At 51.1% G+C, this 17,283-nt stretch overlaps 1 protein-coding gene across 1 annotated transcript; it reads left to right on the top strand.

The window, feature by feature from the left end:
- The first annotated feature begins 11,768 nt into the window (after positions 1-11,768).
- LOC124693298 (transcription factor bHLH130-like) lies at positions 11,769-14,545 on the top strand. The gene is made up of 6 exons (XM_047226799.1): positions 11,769-12,673; positions 12,842-13,164; positions 13,250-13,396; positions 13,516-13,581; positions 13,744-13,812; positions 14,030-14,545. Exons 1-6 carry the CDS (start codon positions 12,190-12,192, stop codon positions 14,081-14,083), a joined length of 1,143 nt encoding a protein of 380 aa, XP_047082755.1. The 5' UTR covers positions 11,769-12,189; the 3' UTR covers positions 14,084-14,545.
- Positions 14,546-17,283: the final 2,738 nt, after the last annotated feature.

Below are 17,283 nucleotides of genomic sequence, written 5' to 3' on the forward strand. Positions count from 1 at the left end.
GCCACGCCAAAGAAAAGTCGATGGAGCAAGACGACATGGATAGGCACTGGGACTGCCCCTTCTTCAGACACTGCTGGGATTCAGGAATGAGCCGATTGCCAACAATCGGCAATTGCCCAGAATGTAAACAAAGGAAGAAGGATGCAGCTAACGTGTCCGTGTTCAAGCGTCTAGGGCCTCTCCCGCCTCGGACCAAGCATGCTGAGTCCGCTCGGGTGGAAGATCTCGAGGAACTGGAGGACGATGATGAAGAAGATAAGTATCATCGGCCAAGGTGGTGCCCTGATGGGCTCAGCCGTTCCCAGAAGCGAAGGGTTCAGCGTCTGCGTGGGTTGGAGGAAGCTGAAAGATTATACCTGCACACGTTGAGGAAGGCACGGCCTGATCCGGCCGCCAAAATTCAGCGAACCACGGACGAAGAAGGTCGGCCACAAAGAAAAGAGTGGCGCCCCAAGCAAAGGAAAGCCGATGATGAGACATCGGCTAGCACAAACATGGTCTTCATCCTTCCAACGGAGTTTAGCGCTCAAGGATTATACGAAGCACCTGTGGCACAACTGGACAGCCCACGGCCGGTCATCTTTGAGAAGCCGCGAGAAAGAAGTTACAGGCATCTGAAGGCCCTGTACTTGCGAGGTTACATCAATGGGCAGCCTTTCAACAAGATGTTGGTGGACACCGGAGCGGCAGTTAAAATTATGCCGTACTCCATGCTACGTCGGTTGGGACGCTCCAGCTCGGATCTGATCAAGACCAATGTAACACTGAGCGATTTCAACGGCCAAGCATCGACGCACAAGGTGTTCGAATGTGGATCCGACCGTAGGAAGGAAAACTGTCCCTACGACGTTCTTTATTGTCGACGGCAAGAGTACCTATGCTTGTCCTACTAGGGAGAGATTGGATCCACGCCAAGCTGTTGCATTCCGTCCACGATGCACCAATGCCTAATACGAGTGGGATGGAGATGAAGTAGAAGTCGTCCACGCGAGATGATTCGGTCGAGATTTCAACAGCCGGCATGGACGTTTGGGAGACATCGGGCCAAGAGCCACTCTCGGGCATCAATTTGGACGACTGCGAGCGCATCGACGTGACAAAGAACGGGGTTAGGCTGGTTTTATCCACCGGCCGACTGTGTAACAAAGCAAACGTCGATGGACGAACGTGGCGAGGCTGATCCTTGTGATCGGCCCCAAAAAGTTTATGGAGGAACATTACAAAACCTTCATCGAACAAGCAACGTGGAGGCCGATTCCAGCAATCGGCCAAAATTATCCTCACCTTCCATTCTGCTTGGGTTCAACATTTGATCCAACAGGGAATACCTAAAGAGCCGATACCATCAATTCTCTTGACAGAATCGGCTCGGGGGGCATCTAGGTGGATAAAACACGAGGATATGAAGAAGGAGTATCTTTCAAACGCCCGGCTGCCTAAGATATCCTTTGATGATGGGTGTTGAAGTGTGGGGGCCGATACATAAATCGGCCGTAAAAAATTCAAAATGTTTTTAAGCACAGCCGATGCAGCAGACATCGACTTAAGGATATGAAGCCGATGCATGGCCATCGACTCAAGAGGTATAACTGTTATAATCAGAGGATCAATGGAGCAGGAAGTGGATCCTCTCTTCAAGGATCTCCGGGTTCTCTTTGCGAGTAGTCGTGTCCGCGGTATCGGTGGGGCAGTTTGAGGATCATGACCACGACCAATGCCAAGAACGAGCATGGACGTGCGAGATCGGGTTAAGGATGGATTGCATCAAATCCGCCAAAGGAAGGAGCTGATCCGACTCGCAAGGCACGAGAAGTGGACTGAAGAAGCTCGGGGGGCAGCTCACTCTGAAGGTTCTCTGCTCTGGAGAGCCGATTTTTGTTGAAATCGGCTGGCTCTGCATCATGACTTGGAAACCGATGGCGACACGTTTGGTTAGCCCACTGCTATGCTTGCCTTGGTAAAGGCTCGGGGGGCAACTGACTGCGTAGATATTCTGTTCTTAAGAAGCCGATTGGGATTTCATCGGATAGCCCTCCATCATAACCTTTTTTAAAGGGGATTGGGCAGGTTTGAAGAGTATCACTGAATATCTGAAAACCTGCAGGTATCGACTTCAGCATCAAGTCGTTTCAGCGAGTGGTTCCGGGGCTCTCGTAAGGGCGTTGATCCGCTCGGTTGTCCGCCAGAGCTCAAAGTCATCGGTTGGAAAAGGCGAAAGATAGATTGTGAAGGATTGATATGTCAACCTCAGCTTTCGGGCATTGATCAAATTCACGATCGCTCCGATGTCAAAGGGGTGAAGAATGGGTCATGAGAGACCGATGCGTTGTCATCGGCTCATTAAGCATTGGCTAAGTGACGATCGGCGGAATCAGTATGAAGGGAAATCGGCTAAATTGGCATAAAGGAAATCGGCAAAATCAAATTGAGGAATATTTTCTTCATTAATAGAGGGATTTCTTATAAGCAAAGAGCCGATTGCTCAAGGGAGAAGAGGGCAAAAGCCAACTACTACTACTGATCCCTAATCTAGGGGCCATTGCTGCCCTCGTCGTCGCTGCCTCCGGCGCAACTGCTGATAGGCTCTTCATCGGAGCTTCCGTAGCCTTCTGCGGGAGCCTCATCTTCCTCATCATCGTCATCGCTGTCATCGTCCCACCAGGTGCGGAGGCGCTTTGCTGGTGGGTAACCTTCAAGGGAGTCATCGTCGTCCTCCTCCGCTTCTTCCTCGGAGGAGGTGAAATCGTCCCGGGAGAAGCGGTCGTCCTCGCTCTCTGCCTCCTCTTCCCCTTCGACGAGGAATTGAAGGTCGCCCTCTCCATCGGTCAGGGATTTGTCATCCTCCGACCAGATGGAGGAATCATGTTCCTCTTTGTCCCACGTCGTCGGGGCGAGGATGTCGTGCGCCGCCAACGAGCCCCACTCCGGCGTCGGCTCGCGAGAGGAGGAAGAGTCAGAGAAGACCGATGAGGTGGAGGAGGAAGAAGAGGAAGACATGGCTATGGGAGATTGGGGGTTTTTTGGGTGCCGATGGCCAGAACGGGGCAAAGTGATGGAGTGGCAAACTGCTCAGGGCGTTTAAATAAAGGGGCTATAGTAGAAACTCAATGCCACAGCAGTTTCCGAGAAGGCGGTGCCCAAAGACAGCGGTCAAATCACGCGGAATAGTTGAGGAGACAGGGCATCATGATGAGAAATGCTGCGACGGTTCTGCTCTGCCATGACATGACCCGACGAAGAGAAAAACAGGGTGATTTTGGAATTATTAATTCCAAAACCAGGGGGGCATGTGTTATCACCGGAATTTGACCAGGTCAGAGGTGGGCCGCGATCAAGATGGGCGTAAAGATTATATACGGAAGAAATATGTGAATCGGCCTTGTATGCAAAGTTTGGGCTAGCATGCCCGTGTATCTGTACCATAGTAGGATATGTATCGGTTAGGAGTTAGAGTTTTACCCGTGCACGGTTAGGTGCACGCTTGAATTAGAAAGTCCCTTGGACTATAAATATGTATCTAGGGTTTATGAAATAAACAACCAACGTTCAACACAAACAAATCTCGGCGCATCGCCAACTCCTTCGTCCCGAGGGTTTCTCCGGTAAGCACCATGCTGCCTAGATCGCATCTTGCGATCTAGGCAGCACAAGCCTACCCACGTTGTTCATGCGTTGCTCGTGCCGAAGCCTTTTTGATGGCGAGCAACGTAGTTATCTTAGATGTGTTAGGGTTAGCATTGTTCTTCGTATCATATGCTCGTCGTAGTGCAACCCTTATGCATCTAGCCGCCCTTACACCTATCTTAGGTGTAGGGCGGCACCCGCTTGATCATAGTTTAGTAGATCCGATCCGTTACGGTTGCTCCTTGTTCATCAAGGATTAGTTTAACATCCGCAATAGTTAGGCCTTACAAAGGGTTGGAGGATCCAGCGGCGTGTAGGGTGGAGTTTGCTAGCCCTAGACGAGGATGTTCCGGGGATCAACCTCGTGTTGGTTTTTAGGCCCTATCTAGGATCGGCTTACGGTCACCGTACGCGAGCGCGAGGCCCAATCGTGAGTAGGATGATTCGATTATGCGGTGAAAACCCTAAATCGTCGTAGATCGCGTTAACTTTATCTTGATCAAGCAGGACCACCATATATTCGGACACCTTGTACGAATCATGGGTGGATCGGCTCTTTGAGCCGATTCACGGGACAACTCGAGAGCCGATCGAGGCTCGTATTTAATGTTTACGTGTATGCCAAGCAGGAAACTAAGCGAGGCATCATCCAACACCTTCCCGACCAGGTATAGGTCAGGTGGCACGCTCTTGCGATAGCATCGGACGTGTGACCAGGAGGCTTTGCGGGCCGTCGCTCTGAGGGACTGGGGCCAGCCGCAGCCCTAGTTGTTCCCGGCTCTACTGTGTTTCCAGTCACTGCCCGCCGGTGGGTTTCTGACGCCAACAACTGGTAATGAAAAGTTCGCGATTTACTTTCCGAACAATATTTTTCCTGTTTTTGGAAAATAAGAAAAATTACGAGATCGAAACGGAGTGGAAAGCACGCACGAGGGCGTGCCACCACAGGCCGGCGCGGGCCCCAGCCTGGCCGCGCCGACCTATGGTGGCACCGCCTCGTCGCCCCTTTCCGACTCTGGTTCGACCTGGTACTTTCCGTTTGTTCTGAAATTTTTTATTATATAATCCCCCGGACCCCCGGAGGTCCGTATATCGTTTTCTCGACGTGTTTTGTTTCGAGCCGTTTCTCGCCAGGATCTGTTTTCAGTTTAGAAGCACCATGGTCTCCAAGAACAAGGGCAAGGAGCTTCCGGATGAAGATAATCAAGATTGTGAGTGGAAAGAAGAGGACAAGAGCGTCAAGGAAGAAGCAAAGGAGGATGAAGAGGAAGTCGAAGAAGTTCCGCAAGAGCGCCCGCGCACCACCATTGCAAGCATCGGAGTGGTGTCAGACTCGTTCAACGCCAATAAGAGCGCACGGATTAGGACCGGAGGAGGATTTCCCCGTCATTACCTAGCTCCAAGGACATCTTCTTCAGGCATTCACCATCCCTTCCGCAATCTAATCTACAATAATCAAATTGAAAGGACCCCAAGGCAGCATTTCCTAGCAACTGGGATATAGATCGTTCTAACACTGCAGGAAGGACGAAGCCTCGAAGCCGAAGGTTGGGGAAATAACTCCAAGAATTGGGACTCGCCGTCGGACATACTTCTTAATCGCGTCGAGCACAATTCGGAGATGATCCGCAACCTTATGTACAAGATTGACGAGCTTCGGGAGCTTGTGGAGAAGCTTGTGAGGAATTCATCACCACCATCGCCAAAGGAGTAATCCATCATCGGTATTGGCATCCCCTTGGTTTGTTCCAAGCTTGGGGGAGTGCCGCGGTATCACATTATCATTACCTTTTACTTTTTACTATCAAGTAGTGTCATATCATGAGTAGGGAAGTTATCGTATAAGATGGGTTGCAGTGTGGAAGTATCTCTCCTTTAGTTTGTCTATGTATCCCTTGGTGTGAGTTATCGTTATGGAATATTAATGAGAAGTCTTATCATTTACGTATTGCACACCTTATTTTAGTTTGCAATTTCTACTATATGATTGATCTTGATTTTAGTATTGGTACCACTTTGGGAGCATTGAGTAAATCTATTTGGTTTTGGCAAACTTAGCAATGGTCAATAGCAACAACACTTTGAGTTTAAGAAGAATAGAGGAAGTACATGTAGAAGATATTATTATCTTTCTTATCAGTCCTTAGCATTAGTATTCTAAAGTTAAAACTGTTTGTACTTACAAGTAAGATGCATGATTGTTTCTATCACATGTATATTTGTTTGTTTCCCTCAAACTCCTATGCTTTCTATTTAACCTTGCTAGCCAAAGACTCAGTACCGAGAGGGAATACTTCTCGTGCATCCAAACCTGAACCCAAACCTATGCCAATTGTGTCCACCATATCTACCCACTGCATGATATTTTGTGCCATTCCAAGTAAATACTTCATGTGCTACCTTTAAACAATTCAAAATTTATTACTTCTTATTTGTGTCAATGTTTTATAGCTCATGAGGAAGTATGTGGTGTTTTATCTTTCAGTCTTGTTAGGCAGCCTCCATTAATGGACTAGTGGCTTCATCCACTTATCCTATAATTTTGCAATAAGAGCTGGCAACGGGGTTCCCAGCCCCAATTAATCAACTTTCATTAATAATTCTCTTCACATGTTTTGCCCTCGATTCATCAGTAAGCAACTTAATTTTGCAATAGACACTCCTCCATGGTTTGAGATTGTTGGAAGGCACCCGAGGATTCTGTTAGCCATGGCTTGTGTAAGCAAAGGTTGGGGGAGTGTCATCCTTAAATAAACTAAAGTACATGTGTAAACAAAAGAGAAGAGGGATGATCTACCTTGCTGGTAGAGATAACGTCCTTCATGGGAGCCGCTCTTTGGAGGTCCGTTTGGCAAGGGGGTTAGAGTACCCGCTACCGATCGTTGACAACAACAAACACCTCTCAAAACTTTACTTTTATTCTCTTTATATGATTTCAAAACTGAAAAAGCTCTAGCACATGATTTAATCCCCGCTTCCTCTCGCGAAGGGCCTCGTCTTTTACTTTATGTTGAGTCAGTAAACCTATTTCCCTCCATCTCAAGCAAGCATTTGAGTTGTTGTGATCAAACTACTATATTGTGATTTGCTTCATCATGCCTTTACTCTTTCTTGTTTAGTAAAAGTTTTGCCCTGAATGAATATAGCTTTGAAAGTCATCAATGATTAATATGATTGAGTATGCAAGTTTACCATAAGCTTTAATATAAGAGCGCTGCTCAATAGATAAGTGTAATCTGTTAAATGTTCTCTGACCAAGAGCAAAGTTTGCCATCACCAATTATGATCTCTTATGCACCTTTATTTGTGATTACCTTATACTTGTTTCAAGTTGAGTTATATGAGGAAGTTGTTTACTATAATGTCTTGTGTGAATGAATATGATGCTTCTTGTCCGTATTTTATTTATCGACTCTTCACTCCATAAACATGCGGTCCTGTTTACCGAGTTCAGTTTCGCTTGGGGACAAGCGAGGTCTAAGCTTGGGGGGAGTTGATACGTCCAATTTGCATCACTATTTTATATCATAATTTGCTGTTATTCATTGATATATTTCATATTGGGACACAATACTTATGTTATTTCATCTATTTTGCATGTTTCATGATTATTTGGAGAGCGAGCACCGGAGCCAGGATTCTGCTGGAAAAAGCACCGTCAGGATGCAATATTTCGGAAGATCAACTGTGGAAGGGAGTTTTACCAAAAATCCTATTTTTCCAGATGACGAAGGAAGCCGTGAAGGGGAGCCACTCGGACCCATGGTGGGCCCACACCATAGGGTGGCGCGGCCCATGGCTCGGCCGCGCCACCATGTGGTGTGGGGCCCCCTCGACCCTCTTTCGCCTCCTTTTCTTCGCGAAACCCTTCGTCCCGAAGACCTAAGCCACGGAGGAATCCTCACGAAGGGTTACGGCCCGCCTCGCGGGGCGGAGAACACCGAGAGAGAAAGAGCTCTCCGGCGGGCGAGAATCCGCCGGGGAAATTCCCTCCCGGAGGGGGAAATCGACGCCATCGTCACCGCCATCGAGCTGGACATCATCTCCATCACCATCATCATCATCTCCACCATCATCACCGCCATCTCCACCGCTGGACATTGTCACCGCTGTAGCAATTTGGGTTTGATCTTGATTGTTTGATAGGGGAAACTCTCCCGCATTGATTTCTACTTGTTATTGATGCTATTGAGTGAAACCATTGAACCAAGGTTTATGTTCAGATTGTTATTCATCATCATATCACCTCTGATCATGTTCCATATGATGTCTCGTGAGTAGTTCGTTTAGTTCTTGAGGACATGTGTGAAGTCTAAATGTTAGTAGTGAACTATGGTTGAGTAATATTCAATGTTATGATATTTAAGTTGTGGTGTTATTCTTCTAGTGGTGTCGTGTGAACGTCGACTACACGACACTTCACCATTTATGGGCCTAGGGGAATGCATCTTGTACTCGTTTGCCAATTGCGGGGTTGCCGGAGTGACGAAACCTAAACCCCGTTGGTATATCGATGCGGGAGGGATCGCGGGATCTCGAGTTTAAGGCTGTGGTTAGATTTATCTTAATTACTTTCTTGTAGTTGCGGATGCTTGCAAGGGGTATAATCACAAGTATGTATTAGTCCTAGGAAGGGCGGTACATTAGCATAGGTTCACCCACACAACACTTATCAAAACAATGAAGATTAATCAACCGTATGTAGCGAAAGCACTAGACTAAAATCCCGTGTGTCCTCGAGAACGTTTGGTCATTATAAGTAAACAAACCGGCTTGTCCTTTGTGCTAAAAAGGATTGGGCCACTCGCTGCAATTATTTCTCTCGCATTTTACTTACTCGTACTTTATTCATCCGTTACATCAAAACCCCCGAATACTTGTCCGTGAGCATTTACAGTGAATCCTTCATCAAAACTGCCTGTCAACACCTTCTGCTCCTCGTTGGGATCGACATTCTTACTTATCGAAGATACTACGATACACCCCCTATACTTGTGGGTCATCAGCAGCGCGCGGAGCCGCGCTTCTTCCCCGACGCGTACGATTCGTGGAGCGAGTTCTTCCGGCGCAGGTACGAGCGCGCACTCGCCGCATATGACGGCCCTCCTCCTCCTCCGGCAAGGAACAATGCCGTCGGCCGCCGCCGGTGGTGGAGCGCGCCTGGCCGCACCCTCTCGAATGTGCTCGCGCACATCGAGGGCGGGAATTCCCCCGTCCTGCAAATGCCGCCGGCCCGGAGGCGGCTGCGTGGTCGCGCGCCAGCGCGGTAGCTCCTGGCTGCCGAGGAGGATGGCGCCGTCCTCCTCCTCGTCTGGGTCAAGGTCGGCGTCCAGGTCCGGCGGGTCAACGTCGGTCTTCGTTAAGAAGGATCCGTCGTCTCCGTCGACACCGGCGCGCGTCAAGAAGGAGCCGGCGTCTCCACCGCCGACCAGAGGGCGCAGCAGCGGTGCCCTCGTCATCCGCGACCAACCCTCCTCTTCGCAGCGCGGGCGGAAGAGGAAGTCGGCGAAGAAGGAGGCCGCCGCGGCCGCCGCCAACCAGCTCGCCGAGGAGGAGGCGAAGCGCGCGGAGGACGCCACGGTGGCGGAGGCGATCGCCGGGTCGGCCGAAGGACCCGGTGCCCGCCGACAACAGCCTCCCCATCGACGCCGCACCGGAGTGGTCCGGGCGCGATTGGGAGCGCCGGGAGGCGGAGCAGCAGCGGCGGCTGCTGGATCTAGCCGCCGCGCGTCAACTCGCCGCCCGCGCCGCCGCACCATCCGCCGGTAGGAACGCCGCGCCCAGGGAGGTGATCAAGCTCGAGGAGAGCAGCGACGACGACATCTACCGGCGTCGCCGCCACGCGCCGGTGACGCTGGCCAGGGTACGAGCCGCTGGTACGAGGCGCCGCCGCCCCAGGACGACGCCGGCTCGAGCGACGATGATGACGGCGGCGACTACACGGCCTTCTACCGCTTTTTTTGAGATCAAACGGCTGCATATATTAGGCACAATCAGTTGCCAGAAGAGTCACAATACAACCTGGCGGGGAACCCAGCCATGAATTACATAGATTATTACCGCAGCCTAATTTAGCTAAGCAATGCGCCACTCCATTAGCAGATCGACGCACATGTCTGACCGAGTGATCCTCAAAGTCCATCAGCAGAGCCTTTATTTCTTCCAGAACCGGACCATACAGAGACCGATCCAACTCCCTGCTCTGAAGCTTTGATACCACACTCAGTGAGTCTGTCTCCAAGCACACTTTTGCCACTCCCATATTCCTTGCTAGCACCAGCGCTTTCCTGCAAGCCTCCACTTCTGCGCCTTCAGGATCCGCAACGGAGGTCAAAAAATGGCTAGCTCCAGCCAAGAACTGGCCATGGTGATCCCGAAGAACCACACCACACCCTCCATTACCTCTCTCCGATGAGAACGCACCATCTGCATTGGCTTTGTGCCATCCAATCGCTGGGACCTGCCATCGCTCAGTCGGCCTTGCCGAACTGGGAACCTGTGAGGGTTTTAGACCTGCCCATTCCTCCACCAAGAAAATCGACCGCGTAGCCACATCCGAGGGATCAATGATCGGCGTCCCATCTCTCGTCTCGTTCCTAGCAAGCCAGAGCTGATACAGCACCATCACTGCCATGGCGAGCTCCTTATCATTAAGCTTGCCCAACCAGTCCAGACACCAATCCCGCAGCTCCCGCGACGAAAGCACGCGAGAGGAAGGTGCAGTCAGCGCGAAGCCTGTTTGATCCCGCAGCAGGTCCCAAGTCCGTGCAGAGTGAGGACATCTCCAGAACCTGTGCATGAGGGATTCCTCCCGGTTACACACAGCACACAGGATTCCTTGCTTTATGTTTCTTCGCTGCAGCTCGTCACCTACAGCCAGCCCATTCTCTAAGAGCCTCCACACATGTATCTTGGCTTTCCCCGGTACCTCAGCCGCCCATAAGGCCAACCAGCCCCTGTGTTCGTCACACGAGGATGACGAGGTCGCCCTGTCCCTCTGGCTCCGCTTCGATTGCATCTTTAGATGGTAGGCTGACTTTACTGTGAATAACCCGTTTTTTGTATAGTTCCATGCAGAATAATCTCTGGTGCCAGCTCGACCTACGGGTATCTTCACAATATCATCCACGTCCGCATCATAGAAGCAGTCATGAAGCTTCGCCAAATTCCACCCTCTACCGTCTGGAAGGAGCAGCTCAGCAACCTTAGTCACCTCAGAATTTGGTTTAGGCCCCAGTGGGCGTTTAAGACCAGAGCGAGGAATCCAATTGTCCTTCCAGACATCAATATCTGCCCCATCTCCAACTCTCGTGATCAGACCATCCGATAAGAGCTCTCTACCATGCAGTATGCTTCTCCACGTGAATGAGGCAGCCTTCGGACAGTTTGCCGACATAAACTGCCCATTCTTGAAATATCTGGCCCGAAGCACTCTAGAACAAAGGGATTCTGGGTTAGTCTGAAGCCGCCACGCTTGCTTGGCCAAGAGCGCCTGATTGAAAACGGAGAAATTTCTAAAACCCATCCCTCCCCTCCTCTTAGGTGCACTCATTCGATCCCAGCTGATCCAGTGCACCTTCTACCGCTATTTCGGCATGTAGGAGGCCGCTTTTTAGTTTAAGGTTTAGTTTGCCACAAATATATGTACGAATTCCGGCCTATTTATGTACGAACTCGACTCTACATGTTAAATATCATTAAATTTCGCTTATGTTTGAACGAGTTTCGCCCAATTTTGTCTGAATTCGCCGAATTACGTCAAAATACTTACATCCATCCTGAACTCGCGGCTGGGAAAATAGGCCTCCCCAGACCAAATTTTCCTCTAATTCGGACGAAAATATCACCGGATTTGTGCGTGGGCAGCCCAACGGCTGGAGATGCTCTGACGGATGCACTATCGACCGGAAGAACTTGGGTAAACACGCGCACCGGCGGTCACCTCCAGGGCTCCATGTTGAGGCGAAAGCATCGGCGCGGCCCCGGTATCCCGTCTCGCCCCGTGCCCTCGCACGAGCACGAAAGAAGCAACAGCGGCGGAGGGTACCCTCGTCATTTCCCCGTCGTCTCAGAGCATGGCCCCGTCCGAGAGCGCTCACTCCCACACACACACACACACATATAAAATTTGCTCCACGCACACACAATCACAGAGCCCCCAATCCATCATCCCCTTGGATTAAACTAGCCCCGCAAAAGCAGCAGCAACCCACCACCTCCATCTGCTTGGTTTTGCTGCGCGATCTCCTCTCCCACCATTTTTTTTTTCCCTCCCTCGCTCGCCGTAAACAAAGCCTCGGGCTTGCGGATAGGAGTAGAGGGGGCAGCTGCTCGATCTCCCGAGCTCAAGCAGCTGGAAGAAAAAGCAATCGAGTGTTTCAGCTCGTCTCCTGGAAAGTCTCCCTTCTTTTTCTTCTCCTCGAGGAAGCTGAATTGGTCGATTGATTCCTCCTCTCCGTGTGCGGTCATGGCGAGGATTGTCTGATTTGTTCAGGAGAGAATTGGTGTTTGGGAGGAAGGAGAGAGAGAGAGAGAGAGAGAGGGGTGTGGGGGATTAGCAAGCTGATGTACGGCTCGCCGGTGTCCAAGGATCTGAACCTGCCGGTCCACCCGCCGCAGCCGCCGCCGCCAACGATGAACTCCTCCGGCCTGCTCAGGTACAGATCGGCGCCCAGCACGCTGCTCGGCGACGTCTGCGAGGAGTTCCTGCCCCGCGCCGCCAGCCCCGACGCCACCGCCGACAACAACGTCTTCTCCCGCTTCCTCGCCGACCACCAGATCCGGGACAGCAAGCCGCCCACCCCGCCGCCGGCCCACTTCACCGACGAGGCCGCCGCCGCCATGGCGTCCCAGCAGCAGCAACAGATGATGTTCCACTCCCAGCACCAGCACCAGCAGCAGCAGATGGCCCCCGGCGTGGACGGGCTCTACCGCACCGTCAGCTCCGGCGGGATGGACGCCCCCGCCGCGGCCGTCGCCGCCGGCAGCAGCCTGCTCCGCCAGAGCAGCTCCCCCGCCGGCTTCCTCAATCATTTGAACATGGACAACGGTTCGTCCCTGTACCACCACCACTCCTTCCTTAATTCGGCCTTCTTTTGGTACTATCCCCAGTTCCTGCTTCCTGCTCGCCGCAGAGCCCGCCCGCAGTTATTACGGCCCGCTCTTGCCGAAGAGCATTTCTTTCTATTTCGGGAACTCAATCCTCTGCTAAATTCAGGGTACGAGAGCATGCTGAGGGCGGGCATGAGCGCGGGCTTCAGGAACGGCGCCGCCACTGGAGCCGCCGGCGCTGGCGTGGACTCCTCCGGCAGCAGGCTCAAGGGGCAGCTCAGCTTCTCGTCGCGCCAGGGCTCCCTCATGTCGCAGATCTCCGAGATGGGTAGCGAGGATCTCGGCGGCAGCAGCCCCGAGGCCTCCGGGGGCGGCCGGGGCTACATCCCCGGATACCCCATGGGCGCCGGGTGGGAGGAGTCGTCGCTCATGTCCGAGAACATGTCCTCCGGCGTCAAGCGCCAGCGGGAGTCCGCTGAGCCTGCCCAGGTGCGTCCATGTCGAGGTTTTTTATACAGCACCACCATTCCATTGATTTCCGTTTTACTGACGGAAGGGTTTTCGAGTGTCGCAGAACGGGCTGTCGCACCAGTTCAGCCTGCCCAAGACCTCGTCGGAGATGGCCGCCATCGAGAAGTTCCTCCAGTTCCAGGACGCCGTGCCCTGCAAGATCCGGGCCAAGCGCGGCTGCGCAACGCACCCACGCAGCATCGCGGAGCGGGTAAAATCCACCCACGCTCTTCCTCTTCTTCTTCCCCACAACTTCTCGTCTTCGATTGACACTGTAAGTGGTTTCTTCCTAGACCATGCTGATCAACAAGATGATCTGAATATGGGCAGGTTCGGAGGACCAAGATCAGCGAGCGAATCAGGAAGCTGCAGGAGCTCGTCCCCAACATGGACAAGGTACACACTATCTCCTCAGCTAAGCTCAGCCAGCCCCCACTCCCTAGTCAGTAGCCTGTACCCAATAGGAGATACTAGAACAGTGTGGTTACCAGATTTGCTATGCGAGGACCACACCCAAAATTAACCTGTCTTCCTGCGCAAACTCCATTTCTATTGCAGCAAACCAACACATCTGACATGCTGGATCTGGCTGTCGACTACATCAAGGAGCTCCAGGACCAGGTTAAGGTAACCACATGATCCTCTTATTATTAAGATTAACTCAATAGTTCTGTTTAATTAGTGGGTAGGCTTTTCTGGCCAGTAAGGTCGAAATCAAAGAACCCGCTTTGCCCTGTGGCCGTGGGCGAAGGGCAACCTTTTACTGATCTTATCTGAATTAGTAGAGTACATGATTCGGAACTGGGCGCTGACAGCTACTCGTTCCTATCTTTTTCACTTGAAGGTGATCAACGAGAGCCGCGCCAATTGCACCTGCGCGGCGAGCAAGCATCAATGATATCAGTCTCTAGACTCTCCGTTGTACAAGGCCTGGAGAATTTGGAAACAAGATTATTTTGGGGACAGGAAGGTGTAATGCCATGCTAGTTTCGTTTTCTTTTGGGGTTTGGGGTAGGCATGCTGTGGCTGAAAGGCGACATCAGGAAATGTATAAGGCATAAGCAGGGGAGGGTGGGCAATGGAGCAGTGGCATCATCAAGGATTCATGTGACTGAGAAGAAGTGGAGATGGATCGATGGATGGGAGGAAAGATTGTATAGTTTTGCTAGCTGTGACGTTGCTGTATACTACACCCCAACCATACCCATGCCCATGTTCATGTTCATGTTCATACAAACTTCCCAATAGCGCTCTGCTACAAACTCTAGGCTGTAGCAGTAGCACCCTCTGATTTTAACTCCATCGCTCACCCTCCAATCATCATCACCAATAAAATGTTTTGCCTGGCTTTGCTTCTTAATTTGCGGCCAGGCTCTTTTGCAGCAATATGTTTTGGGTTTGACGATGAGCTCAGGTGACTGTGTTGACAGTAAAAGGCAGTGAGATTATCATTTGTGCGCATTTCTTTTCCTCTGGTAGGGCCGCAGCTAGTCGGCAGAAAGGTTGGCCGGTGAGTTCACGGAACAACGAACAAAGAAGAGGTCCAATGAACGGATGAGAACGCCTGGTTTGTTGCGAATAATGGTCGTTGTCTTGTGTACTCCCATGCCTATCACCATTCTCAGCCAGAAAACTATGGGCGCAACGCGCGCAATGGGAGCCCAGCAGGCTCCAAGAATATGGCGCTGTGGTTTTTCCTCCTTTTCCTCCATGCTCAGTTGAATAGAGTATTTTCTTCTCAAAAAAAAGTTGAATAGAGTATTTATTTATATATACATATATGGGGCTGTGGTTTTTTTGCCCTTTTCGTCCATGCTCTTTCGATCCTTCTGGTAGTGTTAGTTATCTCGGCATGAAAAGGGTAGGAAAAAGTTGATGGATCGATGTGGGCGCCAATCGTGAAAGCAGCTTGCATCCATCACACGGAACGGCACAAAATCTTTGTTTTCTGCAGAGATGGGGATAGCCGACGAAAAGATGTGGCGGGCAGGGAAAGAGCTGTACCGGGGACAAAATGCCCTGCCTGCTCGTGAAACCAACGGTGGACGCCTGAAATACAAATCTGTTCAAAAGGTTTTTTAAAAGTTTTATTTTGGTATGTTTTTCTGCATAGCTGATTTGTGGGTTTTATTTGCTTTTTAAATGAAGACAAGAAAAAAACAAGGCAAAACCATGCAACAATAACCAACACAGGGCCATGCCCACTCATACAATGTGGCCAAGCCCACTCCAGACCTGAGAACAAACAAGGATCACGACCCTCCAATGTAGATAAATATAAATCGTTTCTAAAAAAAAGATAAATAAATCAACCCTTGGAGGAGCTCCGCCAAAGCTATGCCGACTACCAGCATCGAGGGCAACCTCATCGTCCACACGACACGAGATGGATGCTTTCAACACTGAAATTTTCGAGGACGTTGCCCCGACATCTAGCTGCTCCGCCACGCTCAGCAGACCTCCAATACCATCTTCAGAGGCCGCTGCCCCTATGTACCACTTCTCGCTTTGGAGTCGTGGTCTCGCTTTGTAGCCACGACTCCGCATGATCTAGACCCAAGGTTCACACGACAAACTTCTCGCAAACCACGACCATCGCACCAACATTCGGGGTCGCCACTCTGTCATAACATGAAGTGAAGCAACCTTCGCTGAGGCGCGTCGACCGGGCCGACAACCTCGGCGCAATAGTGACACAAGAATGATGCCCAAGCCATTGAAGAAACTACACCGTCCCATGAAACTGTTGCCCCACCCTCAATGCCCAAAGCCATGTAGGCGTCGTCGTTGGATCTTCTCCTTTCCTAGAGGCCACCATCATCGGCACCGAGCAAAGTTTTCGCTCGGATCTTCTCCTTTCCTAGAGAAAATGCTTGCTAGGATGGAACTCGAAAGGTCCCATGCCCAGGGAGCTAAGCAAGTCGTGTCACAGATCTCCGCCGTCGATCCATAAGCACAACATTGCAGCATCGATCTAGAGCCACGCCTCAAGCTGCGAAGAACGCTGCCACACATCCACGACAATCGGATCCGCACATGACCAAGATCCTTCGTGCTTGGCCGCTATGACAACTAAAACTTCAAATGTACGTAGCCTGGCAGTGGCGGAGATTGATAGAAAAAGCTGGGCGGACCAACTAAAAGAGCACATATTTTTTTAATTGACAAACTAAAAATTAGAGAAAATGAGTGCAAAAATCATGTTATCAAATTAACAACTATGAATTTGGCACGAAATCTTTGTTTTCTGCAGACATGGGGATAGCCGACGCAAAGAAGTGACGGGCAAAGCATGGCAAACTTCTCGCAAACCACGGCCGTCGCACCAACATTTGGGGTCACCGCTCCGTCATAAAGTCAAACAATCTCCGCTAAGGCGTTGCGATCGGGCCGACAGCCTTGTCGCACTAGTGACACAAGAATGACGCCCAAGCCATGGAAGCAACTGCACCACCCTATGAAACTGCTGCCCCACCTCGACGCCCAATCTAGACGGCTGTTGGCACTCCAGCTAACTAAAACTTGGTTTTTTACCTGTAGAGTCCAAGCCATACTCATTTGAAGATGAAGCAAAGCTCGATGACGGTGCCTTTAAGAAGGAAAACAATGCACGTAGAGGCTACCATCATCGGCGTCGACAACAGGTCCAAGGCAAAGCTTTCACTCGGATCTTCTCCTCTCGTAGAGAAAAGGCTCGCTAGAATGGAACATCCGAAAGAGTCCATGCCCACAGAGCTAAGCAAGTCATGCCGTAGATCTCCATCGTCGATCCCCAAGCACAAGATTGCAGCATCCACACTAGTAGAAAACCTCTCATCCATCTAAGCTATTGGTACCGGTTCCCTTACGAACCGGTACCAATGGGGCCATTTGTACCGGTTTGAGGGCTCAGGTGGGCGAGGAGCTTTGGTACCGGTTTGGGAGGGGCTTTCGTACCGGTTCGTGTTAGGAACCGGTACGAAAGGTCTTCGGCCAAAATTCAGACGCGTGGTGGGGCCCGGGCTGGACCTTTGGTACCGGTTCTTAACACGAACCGGTACCAAAGGGTACCAGACTATATCAATCGCCCAGATCCCTTCCCGAGCCCCTGCATGCTGG

This window comes from Lolium rigidum, chromosome 1 (assembly GCF_022539505.1).
Source record: "Lolium rigidum isolate FL_2022 chromosome 1, APGP_CSIRO_Lrig_0.1, whole genome shotgun sequence".
Classification (NCBI taxonomy): Eukaryota; Viridiplantae; Streptophyta; class Magnoliopsida; order Poales; family Poaceae; genus Lolium; species Lolium rigidum.

Coding starts and splice junctions, on each gene's coding strand:
- LOC124693298 (XM_047226799.1), top strand. CDS start 12,190: ATGTACGGCTCGCCGGTGTCCAAGGATCTGAACCTGCCGGTCCACCCG. Junction 13,582..13,743: donor TCGTCCCCAACATGGACAAG/GTACACACTATC, acceptor TTTCTATTGCAG/CAAACCAACACATCTGACAT. Junction 13,813..14,029: donor AGCTCCAGGACCAGGTTAAG/GTAACCACATGA, acceptor TTTCACTTGAAG/GTGATCAACGAGAGCCGCGC.